General features: G+C 35.1%; 1 protein-coding gene across 9 annotated transcripts in view; it reads right to left on the bottom strand.

Annotated features, from left to right (window-relative positions):
- LOC119074139 (homeobox protein Meis3-like) overlaps window positions 1-14,970 on the bottom strand; it is a 36,490-nt gene that overhangs the window by 5,330 nt on the left and 16,190 nt on the right. For all 9 annotated transcript variants that reach the window (XM_037180127.1, XM_037180128.1, XM_037180131.1 and 6 more), the window contains one exon: window positions 3,863-4,030. In XM_037180127.1, the coding sequence (XP_037036022.1) occupies window positions 3,863-3,945 (83 nt within the window). In that variant the 5' untranslated portion in view covers window positions 3,946-4,030. The remainder of the gene's footprint in view (window positions 1-3,862; window positions 4,031-14,970) is intronic.

The raw sequence follows: 14,970 nt of genomic DNA, 5'->3' as shown, positions 1-14,970 counted from the left end.
ATATCGTAAATACGACACATCATAACATAATATGTATGTACACACAAACAACACACAACCCGTCATCATAACCCACCGCAATAATATAAAAATGCATTTCATTTCTACTTGAAAACATCTAACAATTCACATCATTCGTGGAAGACAGAAAATGTGTATGTGCAAAGAAACGATCATTTAATTTTATTTTGTCACGAAAAACTTGAACATCACATTCGCATTTTGCATTTATTATGATTATGGGGGTATGTATATGCTATAGCTATACACTACACACATATGGGATGTCTACACTCCTATGTTCGACGAAGCCGAAATACATTACGTACACAAGTCTCGTCACGAAAAAAAGCCTCAGCGCTTATTTGTGTGTATTTTATGTTAGTTTTATGGTTCCTCTGGAAATCAAGTCTCAGATTTCGGTTAAGCATTCATCATATTCACCGCGATGGAAGCTCAGCAAGTTAGGTGGAATTGATTCGCAAAATATATTCAGATATGCGAACCCAGCCGTACATTTAGATTAATTTTTAAATAATGTCGGCACATTATCTACCGCACAGGTTCAGCTATATATAGCTATAGCTGAGATAGGTGAAGTGTAAGTGTAATCAACTTTTACTGTGTATGGCATCAAGGCAAAGGCTGCCTTCCATACCCTTTGAGTATTTCATTTCGACTTGAACAAAAGCTTTTACTGTTCGAGTGGTTCCGTTGCAAAGTCTCTCGAAAGTAGTCGAAATGATCTTCGGGAGAAATGATGAAAAGTCTGGGAAAAAACTTTATTTAAACACTTTAGTGGTGTTAAATACGTAATTTGTACACATAGCTGGAGCAGCTTGGACTGAACACGAATGAGACAGATTTAAATTCGATCTCTTTTCCAACCTAAATTTTCACGTGCGTAAAATTGGATTGGTCTTGCATGGGCAGCGTTCGGAAAACTCAGACCAATTTTCAAAAGCAAAATGAATAATAGTCTGAAACGCAAAGTTTTCGACACTTGTGTCCTTCCAGTGCTCACTTATGGAGCGGAAACGCTAACTTTAACGAAAGCATCCGAAGATAAATTGAGAGTGACACAAAGAGCCATTGCAAGAAGGACAGACGAACGTTGGACCAAAAAGATCATGAACTGGCGACCATATAAAAGACGAGCTATAGGTAGACCACCAGAGAGATGGACAAACGGAATTAAGAATATTGCAGGTACAAACTGGCAGCAAATGGCAATGGATCGTACGAAATGGAAAGAAGTTGGAGAGGCCTACATCCAGCAGTGGATAGAAACAGGCTGAAAAAGAAGAAGAAGAAGTAAAATTGGAAATATTTTTACAAAGTTTACATCTCTTCTCACCAAAGTTCTGTAACTAATCTGGGCGAGAAGTGTTTTGATTTGTTTATAGACCTCACTAACAGCCTTTTTATAGCCAATAACAGGTGAAGTCTGAAACGCTGACTCTTAACATTACTGCCGAACCAAGCCTCGAAGTATGCAAATACTCTCTGAGGTATGTTAGGTTCTTATTGATATCTCGCCTAAATGTAGGCTAGACATATGGACATTCATCGTATTTGGGTTACATCATACGAGTCATTCAGTGTATACATCGATGAAGCCTGTCATCCGAAATCTCCCAGTCAATGATCACAAAGTCAAACATTAATTCATCGCAACCCCAAATTTTGGTCGAACGTAACGATATGAATCACGACATAATACATCGTGTGAGGTATGTCTGAACAGGTAATCTAATAGAGAATCCATTGCAGAGAAGTTTTTTGATAACAAGTTGAAAAAACTCATAGGAGCTTTGTTTTTGAAGCCAAAAGTTGGCAATTTTTTGGTAGAATGAAAAAGTCAAATGAACAAAAATCGACGAATTTACGTTTATTTGCTCAGAAAATTGTTATTTAGGGTGAATATGTATAAAACTATCAATTTCACCAGATTAGACCCTTTTAATTTGCATTTTTTGTTCATTTAACTTTTTCATTCTAACAAAAAATTGCCAACTTTTGGCTTCAAAAAACAAAGCTCCTATGAGTTTTTTCAACTTGTTATCAAAAAACTTCTCTGCAATGGATTCTCTATTAGATTACCTGTTCAGACATACCTCACACGATGTATTATGTCGTGATTTGTCGATTTTGTTTGCAAATAAAGTTGAAATTTTTGGTCGAAAAGTCTTAGTTGGGAACACTGACAGAGTTACCCTGCCCGATTGAAGACGAAGATAAACAACGTTCTTATGGTATTTCATAGCTGGACTCCTCACCTATTCACTACAGTTAGCAGCAATGTCTTCTGTTCCTAACTGCCCGAGATATCTGTCAACATTGTGTGCAATTTCATGCTACTTCCCCAAAAATCAAAAATCAGCCTAGAGGCAAGGGAAAAATTTAAAAATTTTTTTTTGCTGTTTCGGATTCCTTGGTCAATTCTGAGTACAGCCTGGGGCCAGGCCTTTTAAAATAAAAACAAAATGAAAATACGACCCACCCTACTGCCTACCAACATATCAAAGGAACAGATCCACACCGGCTAGGCGGCTGGTCACATTTACCGTACACAAGTAATTATTTTGTCATCGTTTCACATGGTCTCGTATCCCATTCGAATATGACTGAACATTTCTTGGGAGATCTCCCAGTCAGGAAATCTGTGACCATCAGTGGAACTTGTCACTTCAAATCATGCTGGCCGGATGGATAAGAATTTTGAATTGTTTTTACATTGTCGATACAACATTTTGTTGTATTGTACTTTTGTTTGTATTTTGTGGTTTACAAGCCATTGGAATAAATAAATGAATCGATGAAGCCACGAAACACACTGTGCAACTCTTCACTCTTCACTTAGGCATCAGCGGCTAGTCAAAATATCAGCTAGACAATATTAAGCTGCCTGAGTCAGGAATAGATGAAGTAAGACAAAGGAAAATATTTTCTTTATCAAATTAGTTTCGATGAGAGAACATTGAAGTTTGGTTAAAGTTTGGTCGAGAAAGATGTTGTGGTTGTGTTCCTTGAACTATTGTAGAGAGGTTACTTTCTTCAGAATAATCCCGAATAATACCTGGCAGTCTGTGACCTGTATGTCCGTTTCCACTTGATACAAACAATTCGGTTAGGAAAAATCTCACCTACCACCATGGCAACGGAACTCCGTCACATCACTAAATTCACAGAATTTATTTTAAAGTTCATGTACAAACTTCCCATGACTACACGACCATTTCAATGTAAAACCAACTTTCAACACAAATTTATTGTGAACTTCTTTAGCCAATATGACCAAAGTCTGGCGCCTATAAAAGTGCAGACCCTTTTAAGGTTTACCACAATTTCATTGAAGGGTTTGGCATCCAAAAGTGAATATCGACATGTCAGTGGCAAATGACAATTTGTGCTTAATGCATTACACAAATTTGAATAATATTGTCGTCAGTGCAGTGAATATACTTTGTCAATTTGCATTGGGCAACAATAACAGGAAAAGAACTTTATTCTATGTTGCAGTGCTACCCATTCAGTCATTCAGTTAACTACAAGTGCGCAATTTGATAGTGTATTTTATGAGCATAAAAAGCCGATAAGTTGAACTTCAGACAGCCTATTTTATGCGAAATAAAATCGTGATTTTCAGCAAAGGGTTTCATCAAATAAAACCTCATGTACATTACAAGCGCCATATCAAAAGGAAGTCAAACATAAATTCTCTGCATCCCACATTTACCCAACCACAAAATCCGACATACAACTACCGCATGTATGTCCCTCACACTTATCGCACACATCGCAATAAAAATAATGTACCACAGAAAGGTCATAAAATCAAGGAAAAATGTTAATAACTTACTTATATACAGCTCGTTTGTCTGCCTCAAACTGTGCTTGGTCGATACCATTTGCATTTGGCGCTGATATACTGTTTTCTTGCATTTTTGTTCGATCAAAGATGAACAATATTCCGATGACTAAGCTATTAGAATTTTGATTTTTGCAAGTTGAATTTGATGCATTTTATCTGGAAGAAAAAAAAGAGAAAAAAATTGGTAAAATTGGCAAAAAAATGTTCTTCGAACGGAAAAATTTATTTGAATTCTTCCAAATCCCATTTATTCTATAACAACTTTCGTACAATCGTCGGGGATAATAATTTTTCCTTTTATTGTCAGTCACACATTCACAGCATATACATCCCACAAAAACCTCAAAGAGGAAAAGGTGACGCTAGTGTAGTAAAAATTAAACTTCCAAAACATTTGATATCGGTTTTGGTGACGCATTCTGCGCCTCAACGTAATCAATTTTCACCAAGAAAATTTTAACAAGAAAATATGTCGACGAGAAGTTTACCGATGAGATTTTACAACGAAAGTTTTACAAAAAAAAATGCGTCACAAAGTGGCAGATGATTATTGTCGTATGAGGGGTTTCCTCAGCATCTGCCACTTGTGACGCATTTTTTTTGTAAAACTTTCGTTGTAAAATCTCATCGGTAAACTTCTAGTCGACATATTTTCTTGTTAAAATTTTCTTGGTGAAAATTGATTACGTGGAGGCGCAGAATGCGTTACCAAAACCGATATCAAATGTTTTGGAAGTTTTGGAAGTCACCTTTTCCTCTTTGAGGTTTTTGTGGGATATCAGTTGTTTTGGAAGTTTTGGGTAATACATAGAGTTAAGCAAGCTCTACAAGTGACAATTTATTCCAAGTCTACATACCGTACAATTACAGTGGGCTTTTTTTGGTTCGGAACATTTTGAGACATTTTCGAATTTTAACAGTCATCGATGTTCCCAGTCAATTAAGTTGTTTCCACTTATGATATTTTGCGCCAAGTTATCAAACACTGGAAATCACTTAATGCACTGGGTGCGTCGATGGACATTAAAACTCTGATAAATGATCTAAAATTGTGTTTTCTTAAGTTGAACATGCAGTATCGCCGAAAATATTTCAAAAATATGAAATTTCAAGATAACCGCCGTATTCTTGAAATGTCGATAAAAGTTTACCGTCAACGAAACTGTACAAGTGACACTTTATCCCAACTCTCTACATGCCGTATAGCCGGAAATATCTAAAAAATACGAAATTTCAAGATGGCCGCCATTTTCTTGAAATATCGATAAAAGTTTTCCACCAACGAAATTGTACAAACGATACTTTATCCCAACTCTCTATATGCCGTATAGCCAAAAATAACTCTAAAATCCGAAATTTCAAAATGGCCGCCATTTTCTTGAAATATCGAAAAAAGATTTACACCAACGAAACTGTACAAGCGACACTTTATCCTAACTCTCTACATGCCGTACAGCAGGAAATATCTCAAAAATACGAAATTTCAAGATGGCCGCCATGATCTTGAAATATCGAAAAAAGTCTTCCGTCAACGAAACTGTACAAGCGATACTTTTCCCATCTCTCTATAGCCGAAAATATCTAAAAAATACGAAATTTCAAGATGGCCGCTATTTTCTTGAAATGCCGGAAAAAGTCATCCGTCAACGAAACTCTATGATTATCAATTTACTGCAACTGTGTATGTGCCATATAGGCCTAAATACAATAAATACAAAAAATTCAAAGAATTTCCAAGATGGCTGCTTTCCACCATTTTGTTGGACATTCTAACCCTAAAACAAATTCCACATTGAAACCTGATCTACTATTTATTTATTTTTTATTTATCGTATGGACTTAGATAACAAGAAAGAATGATTTTAAACAATTTAGCAGACACTGTAGAATTTAGTATTTTAGCTTAACATTGACCACTTAGAAGACAGTTAATGAATTCCCTCATTCGCAGTCCGGGATGCCCTTTCGGGGTTCAGCAACTGGTCACAGGTAAACATTAGCCATCACAGGTCCGGTCAAAATTCGCTTTAGTCTTCACATCAACTTCGACCCATTGAAATTTCAATCTGCGTCTCACAATCCGGGATGTCCTTTCGGAGTTCGGGTGCAAGTGATTTTCCGTTCCTTATCAATCGAAGTTCAGTGCAGATATTTTGTGTGTCCGGTTCGACATTGCCAATGATATTGATGTTGTCATACAGCACCACAATGACGTTGCGTGTTGGTAAGATTTCCTGTTAAATCTACCGGGATGCCTTTACGTTTCGGGGTCCGGTAACCAAGTGATGTCTATTGACTGAACATTTATTTCATGTTCAACGGTGGGCTCATTGAGCTGACATCAACCATCCGTGTTTGCAGTATCTTATCAGTTCATTCGTTTGTTGATCACTTTTGAGGTTATGTTGAACCTCACAGCTCTTCCGTATTAATTTAATCGATGTAACTGGTCGTAATCCCAAAACCTCCATGTAATTCCAGCAGTAACAACGTTAATGCACGTTTTGACGACACAGTTTACAAATCAAACATTTAATTTACTAAGTTATTCACATTTTTCTACGGAGACAAACTATTTTCCTGACAACCAAACAGTGTTGCCAGGGTGCTGCAACCTGATCTACTACACAATCATTATAATAGAAATGTAGCTGTCGTATTTTTGTCATATGAATGAAAATAATGGCTTTCATATAAGTGTGTTTTAAGTGTGTTTTTTGGTTTTTTGCATGAAAATGTTTTAATTAAATTTACAGAAATTAAGTAAAAAACTTCAATAAAATTTATTGATTTGCCGATGAAAAAGTGTTAAGATTGAATTAATATAAGTTTTAGCAAAAGTGCGAGCGCAGTTTTCGCAAACAGATGTAGTGGTTCGATACGTATATCAAACTCACATGAAACATTTCTATTAACTCGAATATGGAGAATGTGCTGAAAATGTGTGAAGATGCTTCATTTCAAGTGGTTTTCAAGTGGTGTTTTCTCCGGATGTGGACCACCGTTTTAATGATCTATAGCTCGTTGAACTCGTATTGACGAGCACTTTCGTTTGAACATAATTTTTTTTTTTATTTGGTTCAGTATGGAAAAGTTAAAATGTTCGCCTATATATAGGTTCCTTAGTCTCCCGTTGGTTGTTTTCTTTTCTTAGGGAGTCGACTAGCGTCACGAACCTCCGCTATCGCTTCGGTTCATGATACGCAGCAGCATACATCTGCTTAAATATGTACCCAACTCATAACACATTTTCCGGATTATGTAAGTAATTCCTTCGTACATGGAGAATTTATCGAATATAAACGAGGCGGCAACTAATTTAATTTTCTTCAAATATATCGATGATAATTGATCGATTTAAGTTTTCAAAATGATTATGGCGATCCAAACAATCGTTTTGGGAGGCGAGTGGTGGAGAGGGTGGTGAGGTGATGACATCAAAAGTTATAATTGGATTAGTTAAAAAAAAAGAGAAAAGAAGAAATCGAACAGAACAGACGAGAAACCGGAGCGTTTTGTGTCATATGAATAAAATTTAAATATTAGTTTTATGCTCGAAAATGCTCTTTCATTATGCAGAATTGAATTGAGAAAATGACGAAAAGCGACGAGTGGATACTTCAAACACAAGACTAAAGTTAATGGCAATTTTAAAGATGACGAGACGATAATAAAAATTGAAGGTTCTTCCACTGCTTTACGTCTTCGTTTTTGTTTGATTTTAATTGGATTGTGCATTGTTCCGTTTTTTTTTTCTTCAGAAATTCTACCGATGATGTTGTAGACAAATGTCTACCTATACACGTTCGGATGTGATGTATCCAAAGGAATACGCCCGTAAACACTTTCAAAACGTTCGTCTTCAACAAGGAGTAATTTAAACAGAATTTACATAATGAATTCCCAAATACAATGCCTTCCGAAGAAGTACTTATTTATTGTTCATTAGCAGAATATTTCGGATCGTACACTTAATTGGTTTAATTGGTCGAACGTCTTCGATTTTTATGTATAATTCGCTTGCTTGCATAAAACGAATCGTTCGGATGAGACACATTCACTGACTACGATAGTCAATTACCCAAATTTTGGATCAGTTTTTCGTTCTTGGTCAGTGTTATTGTTTCAATATTATAACAACCAATTCGCCAAGACACATTGTTCACCATATTGCGTATACCTACAATACAATATAATTTTATGCAGCCATTCCGCAGCTATTGATTGATATTTAATTGACTCCTTGACGGGGTATATATGCTGTCGATTACCACACAAAATTCGGTGTAGCCTTATTTAAATTGCTGGTAAATAATTATTGATTTTGTCCATCAGCCACATTTTTGTGTTACATTTTCATACATGCAACTAGCAATTTGTGTAGCACTTTCGGGGAGATCTTCTTAAACTGACTGGAAATTTGTGTATGTTTGTGTGTGAGAGCAGAATGTTACTGTGAAACCTTTAGTGCAATGTACGACTAATATAATTTGAATTTATAATTGGATGCTTGACGATGTTCGCTTTAAGCAGTGACATGGAACTGTTGCTTTGCTTGCATTTTAAAATTTTGTTTTTGTCGTTGATAAAAGACTGAAAATGTTATTTGTTATTTCCTTTCCCAGTTAATTGGATAGATTTGCGCTTTAAATCTTCAACAAATTTACATTTTACGTATTAAATGTTGTCGATGAAGTTAACTGTATGCAAATGCAAACTTATGCACTATACAACCAACAAGGCCATTTACAGAACAGAAAAGCAAAAAGGTTTTTTTAAAAAAAATATAAAAAAATTGCACCGGAAAACCATCAAATTGTGTACCATAAAAATAGAATTTGCAAAATCTATTCAGCGTGTCTCGACATAATCGCATTCCGCTGCAGATGCAATTCGAAAACATCTACCGATTCAACCGAATACAAAAAAAAAAATTGGCAGAAACGATAAGTTAATAAAGTTGTAAATTGTCACAACACATAAATTCAACGCTCAATTTAATAGCTGTAGGCAATAAAAACACAAAAGCCATTCATTCCGCAAAACTTTAAAAAAGATAAAGTTTTAGTTGTCTCGAGACGACTTTGTGCCAGCCAAAAAAAATCGATACAAAAATGGAAATGTTTTTGAATATATTTTGCGAGAGATGAAGAGTGTTTTAGCGCTTCTCGATTTTGATAGAAGTTTTGTAACAACAACAACAACAAAAAAACAACAAAAAGAAGAAGGAGAAATAAATATAAAAAGTGATGATAAGACTCGTATAAAATAGTCAGAGTTGTTTGGATTTGTTGGTAATTTTGTAGCACCTTTCGTTCTTTGAATGGTATTCAGTCGATGCATGTGTTTGACGGTGTTGTGTGATTCAGGGATTCAGTTTGAGTCCTTTGTAACTTCATTCATTGAGTTACACAAGTGCTTTAAGCAGTTTGCTGACTCACCGTTTTATAGTCATTTGTCAAAAGGCACGCATAACACACTTCTCAGTCGTAATAGGCCATAGTAATGATGTGAAGTAGGACCATTGACTCTTTGAAGAACTTAGGAATTAAATTGTTCCTTTTGGAAAATTTAACAAATAATTAAAATGAAACTCCCGTGGAGTTATGATTTCGAACTCGATCTGCATTGGTGCGACATTGTGACGATGACGAAAAGTTCACCAAAGCAGATCGAATTACTAAGAAGCTGCTCATTGAATTTTCAGCTTAGAATCGAATTGGATTTGAAATACAAAAAATTGATACGGATGCTACGCGAACTCACAACCTTCAACTTGCCAGGATGATGCATTTGTGGACATTTTTATTTCAAATCCAATTTTGAACCGTTGGTACATCCCATGATGTTCTTTCTTCTATATGTGTATTTCAACCTCCATTAGATGTGTGCTCATCGAATGTTTAGAAGTAACTAGTCATCTATTATCGAAAGCCACAACAAAATAAACGATATGCTCAATGTATCACTCTATTATATAGGAAAATGTACGGTTAAACAAAAGAAGTAACAGACTTTCATCGAACACCAAGCGGTAATTGAAGTAACAGATTTATAAGCATTGCATGGCAATACGCTTGCCGCTTCTGAAATTAAATGAAAACGGTACGTATTTTTCACAGACGTTGTTGTTGCTATAGAAACGGTTGCTATGGGGGGCACTCAAACCGTTAATGTTTACCACTACTTAACATAAAACAGTGAAGGACGAAAATTTGGATCTATAATTTGGGTGAAGTCTGTGCCCTTTATTTACCGTCCTGAGGCTTCGCATTTAACTCATCATCCTATTAAGTAAATTCGAATAAAAATCAATGTTTATGATGATACACTCTCTTTTGTGAAATGCGATTTTTAAAGACCGAAAAGAGAAATTTTCCGACTTTTTTCGATGTGGAAAAAAGAACAACGAAAAACTTCTCCATCTCCATTAATTTGTTCGGGTATATATAATTGCCAGCGGCAAAGAATGCCTATTGTTCGTTGTGTGTAGTATATATATCATATATTTGCATTGACTTTCCAGTCAGCAATTTCGTGCATAACTTTTAATATGGTGTTGTGATGGTGTTTTGTTTCGCTTTTTAACATTTATAACTTAATCGAAAGCACTGAAGCCAAAACTTAACTGGATCCCTTTTATATCGGCAAAGCTGAACATGGGGATACATGTGTGTACATACAAATATATTGGGATCGGAAATCTTTTATAGTTTGTGTGAAAACAAAATTTTATTTTGAACCAGACGTCAGAGTTTATGATTGGATTGTGGAAAAAAAATCATATTTCAGTTTGCATTGTATGCTCAACGTTTACAGCGTCGTGCAAAAATGTAATCGAACAACGATTGTGTTTCTCCGTGTGTAGAATTATTCACATGAACGTAGATTTAGTGGATTCATGTAAATCCGTAGATATTCGACACAAAAGATTGGGATCGAATGGATCCAACTCAACATTGGTGTCACTTCTCGCAGACTGAATTCTTGTGCCTTAATCTTAAACGTGTTACGTTACACACAGAAAGGTTTCTCCTTTTCAACCAATTTTGGATTTACCTAAAATACCGCGGACATTGTGCACTCGTCATTCATATAAATCGAGTATGAGTACTACTGTTTTGGCCGGATTTTGTGGATTCAGGAAACAGAAAATAATCGAATCAGAATAAAATTTTTAAGACAGTTGTGTTGGTTGTGTAGATATCCGTTTAATGTAACTGTTTACGGGTGCTAATTTATCTGCTACCAACAACGACAACATATCAAACTTCCGTCAAAATAAGTAACAAATTCGATAGTTACAGAAAGGTTTCCGAAAATTCGTCAAATGTGCGCGAAAGAAGGGACACAATTAAGAAACATTTAACCATCATACCACACATACCACACAAAATATCCAATTAATCATTACAATTTACATCAAGTTGTTTAAAGCGAACAGAATTTCATAGGACATACGTCAGACGATATTTCCAAGATTTTTCCACATTTTCCAATATTTGCTTTATGTTCCATCGAAACACACAGAAAAATTTCTGAAAAAATGCTGAAAAAATGTAGAAAAATGTTGGAGAAAGTTTCTCCTAAAATATTCCATGATTTCTTGGGAAAATTATGGAAAACTGCGAAATTCTATGAAAATGATATCATAAAAATAGTTACTGCCAGTCGTTGAAATCAAGGTTATCGTTTACATAATAACAGTTGTAGTAAAATGAATGGTTAAACAAATGAAGTAATAGTTATTTATGCAACAAGTTGCGAAAAGTGGTTGTTTTCGTCACTAGATGTGAGTCTAATCACATCGTGTGACGAAAACAACCACTTTTCGCAACGTGTTTCATGCAACGTTTCCTGCAACAAGAGCGAAAAGTGAACTTTTGAAATGCAAATTCTACACAAAATTGTTCCTATCATATAAGTGTCATATTGAGTCTCCAAATGATTTTAAGATATATTCATTCGCGTATACTAATTTTAGATAATATAAGGTAAATTTGCACTTAACACTCGTCTTTGCAATGAAAACACAGCAACAACTCCACAAGAAAATATTTCTGCAACAAAAAACACTTGCAACTTTTTCAATCATTCAATCAAAGAGGGCTATGATCATAAAACTACTGCAAGGCATTTCGTTTAAATAAGTCTTAGAAGTCGAGTTGTACGCATCATCTGTGTCGTGTTGGTAAAAGAAAAATTAGTGTTTCCAGTAAAGTTTACCATGGGTCAGGTTAATCTGTTATTTTACTGTTATATTATTCGTATTTGTTTCAATTCAATTCGATTAGACACAACCTGAGTAAACATATCCAGAAATAAAAGCTAATATGATCAAACTCTAAACAACCTGATTATCAATCCGAATTATTACTCTGAAAAAGTGTCGTGAAAACATAGTTGGCTAGGTAGTTGATTATAGAATCACTATCAAATTTTCACCACTTCTGAGAGTTCCAAAGCAATGGAAGGTGAACAATTCGATAGCTCTTCGAAAGATCCTGCGAACGACAAAGAAACCGTCGTTACCGGTAACAATTCTAAAAAGAAGAAAAGAAGTGACGTATGGCCTCATTTTTCTATTGTATCATTGCTTGAAAATGATGTGCAAACGGAATGAGCTCAGTGCAATTATTGTCCAGCGTAAGCTTTCCCAAGAGTTTTTTTTCTTAATTTTACTGTTGTTTCCTTTTAAGTAAATACAAAGTAGCTGGAAAGTCTAACGCCGGTACTGGCAATTTAAGAATCCATTTGCAAAAACATCCCGATAGATATGTTCAGAACGTTGGGAAAAGAGTCGAGGAAAATTTTGTAGGTTTCTCCATTTTGATGATTTACAGAATGTTCAAACTGAAGTTTTCTAGGTGTTCTGTCAAGAAAAATTTCGTGAGGCCTTGTTACGTTGGGTAGTTATACGAGATCAACCATTTACTGAAGTTCAAGACCAATCATTTTTGTTAATGTTGGAAACATTGAACCCAGAAGCAACATCTGTGTCTGATAAAACAATCCGAAGAGATATGATGCAGGCATTTCTACATGAGCTTGAAATAAACAAGTTGCGTTTCGAAAAACTACCGGGAAAACTTTCGTTTACCATAGATGGATGGACCTCAAAGAATGTCTTGTCTTTCGTCTCAATCAGAGGTCATTTCATAAACGCCGAATGGAAGTACGAATCATTGTTGCTGGATTTCATCGAAGTTGACGGGCACAAAGGTTTCGACTTAAAAGGAACGTTCGTAGCTTGCCTGGAGCGTTATGCAATTCCCCTATCGAAAGTTATGGGCATAACATTAGATAATGTCGAGTCTAATCATACTTTCATGGAGCTCTTGGAAATCCATGGAATCGACCTTCAAACCATTATCTCTCCATCTGGTAACCGTATTAGATGTATGGCTCACATACTTAATTTGGCAGTGCAAGATATTATGAGCTCTCTAAGTATTTCGTTAACCATTGCTACTGATACAGTTGAGGATGAAATTAATTTTCCCGATGAGGTTTGTGTTATTAGGTTGAACGCTATAGAAATACATTTATAAAATGTCCTCAATTCTAAAGGAAAATGACTACGAAGATGTTGATTTGACTGCTGAAGACGAAGGTGATGATGATCGCGATTTCGAAAACCAATCGTCGAGTGCGTTTACTGTTGCTAAACTTCGGAAGCTCGTGAAGAAAATTAGAAAATCTGATCTGAAAAGAAAGCAGCTACGAAAGATGTGTGATCTTTGTAGTGTGAAGTACTTGGTACCAGGCACTAATTTTGAGAAAATGTTTTCCTAATTTTTTCAATTTTTTCAAATTTTTTCAATTTTTTCAAATTTTTTCAATTTTCCCAAATTTTCTCAATTTTCTCAAATTTTCTCAACTTTTTCAAATTTTCTCAATTTTTTCAAATTTTCTTAAATTTTTCAAATTTTCTTAAATTATATTTTGTAAGTTCAATTTAGCATTAAAAGCAGAAAAATATATTAATAAGTCTAAAAAATAAGATTAGCAAACATTCTTTGAAAAAAATAATCTTCATTTAGCAAATTAAGTGGTCATAAAGTAAGGTGTTGCATATGAATTACTTTTTAAATTTTTTGTTCGTTACCCGGGTCGAACGAATTTATGTCCCTGAAGTTAGTACAAGATTTCTATCTCAACTTTTTTTTAAATCTTGATATATCATAGCAAAAAAATATTGATATGGGAGACCCCACAAAAAATTTCTTGGTATACCAACATTTTCGGCTATGGTATGCTGGATATTGATTTATCAACATTTTTCGCTTCCGTAAGATTAATTTGTTACAAGTAAATTCACTGCAAAATTACAAAGCAAGTTCACTCCGATATTATTGAGTTATAGCTCTTTCGATTCGTCGTTCAATTCAAGCAAACAGGTATATTTTATATGATATATCCACTTGGGGTGTAATTTTTCTAAATGTCATGTGATGTCAGGGGATGGTCAAAACCGAGGTCAAAACACTTTTTTAGCAATAACTTGAGCAACCATCAGTTAAAGCGCGGTCAACTTTCAAATACAGCATTATTGTTTTGATGGGACGACCATTGGTAATGGTAGCTGACCTCAAAACCTTGAAAAAAAGTTGACCTTAACCACTGGAATAAGAGAGTAAATCGGAACCACATCCTATTTTAAAATAGTCCTTTTTTACATTATGTCACCGTAAAGCGTATGAAGGATATTTCTACTCCATAACCGACGGGTGCAGATCCCAAGGTTCTGAAAGAACAGGTTAAGACACCCACGAAGGCGGTGACACACACATTTCGACAAATAGATGCTTTTTATTGAACAGACTCATTACAGATTGTTTGAAATGTCAACTTGAAGAAGAAAAGAAGTTTTTATAAAGTTGACATTTCAAACAATCGGTAATGAGTCTATTCAATAAAAAGCATCTATTAAAATTTGTGTGTCACCGCCCTCGTCATCAACTCAGAAGTGTCTTAACCTGTTCTTTCAGAACCTTGGCAGATCCAACCAATCGGTTCGGAGGAACACTTAAAAAAAATTGATTTTCATGCATTTCATCTGTTGCAATTAAACAAAAGTGTTTTGACCACCCCCT

The sequence above is a fragment of the Bradysia coprophila genome, unplaced genomic scaffold, assembly GCF_014529535.1.
Source record: "Bradysia coprophila strain Holo2 unplaced genomic scaffold, BU_Bcop_v1 contig_138, whole genome shotgun sequence".
In the NCBI taxonomy this organism is placed as follows: domain Eukaryota; kingdom Metazoa; phylum Arthropoda; class Insecta; order Diptera; family Sciaridae; genus Bradysia; species Bradysia coprophila.
This window is presented reverse-complemented; position numbering and strand designations above follow the sequence as displayed.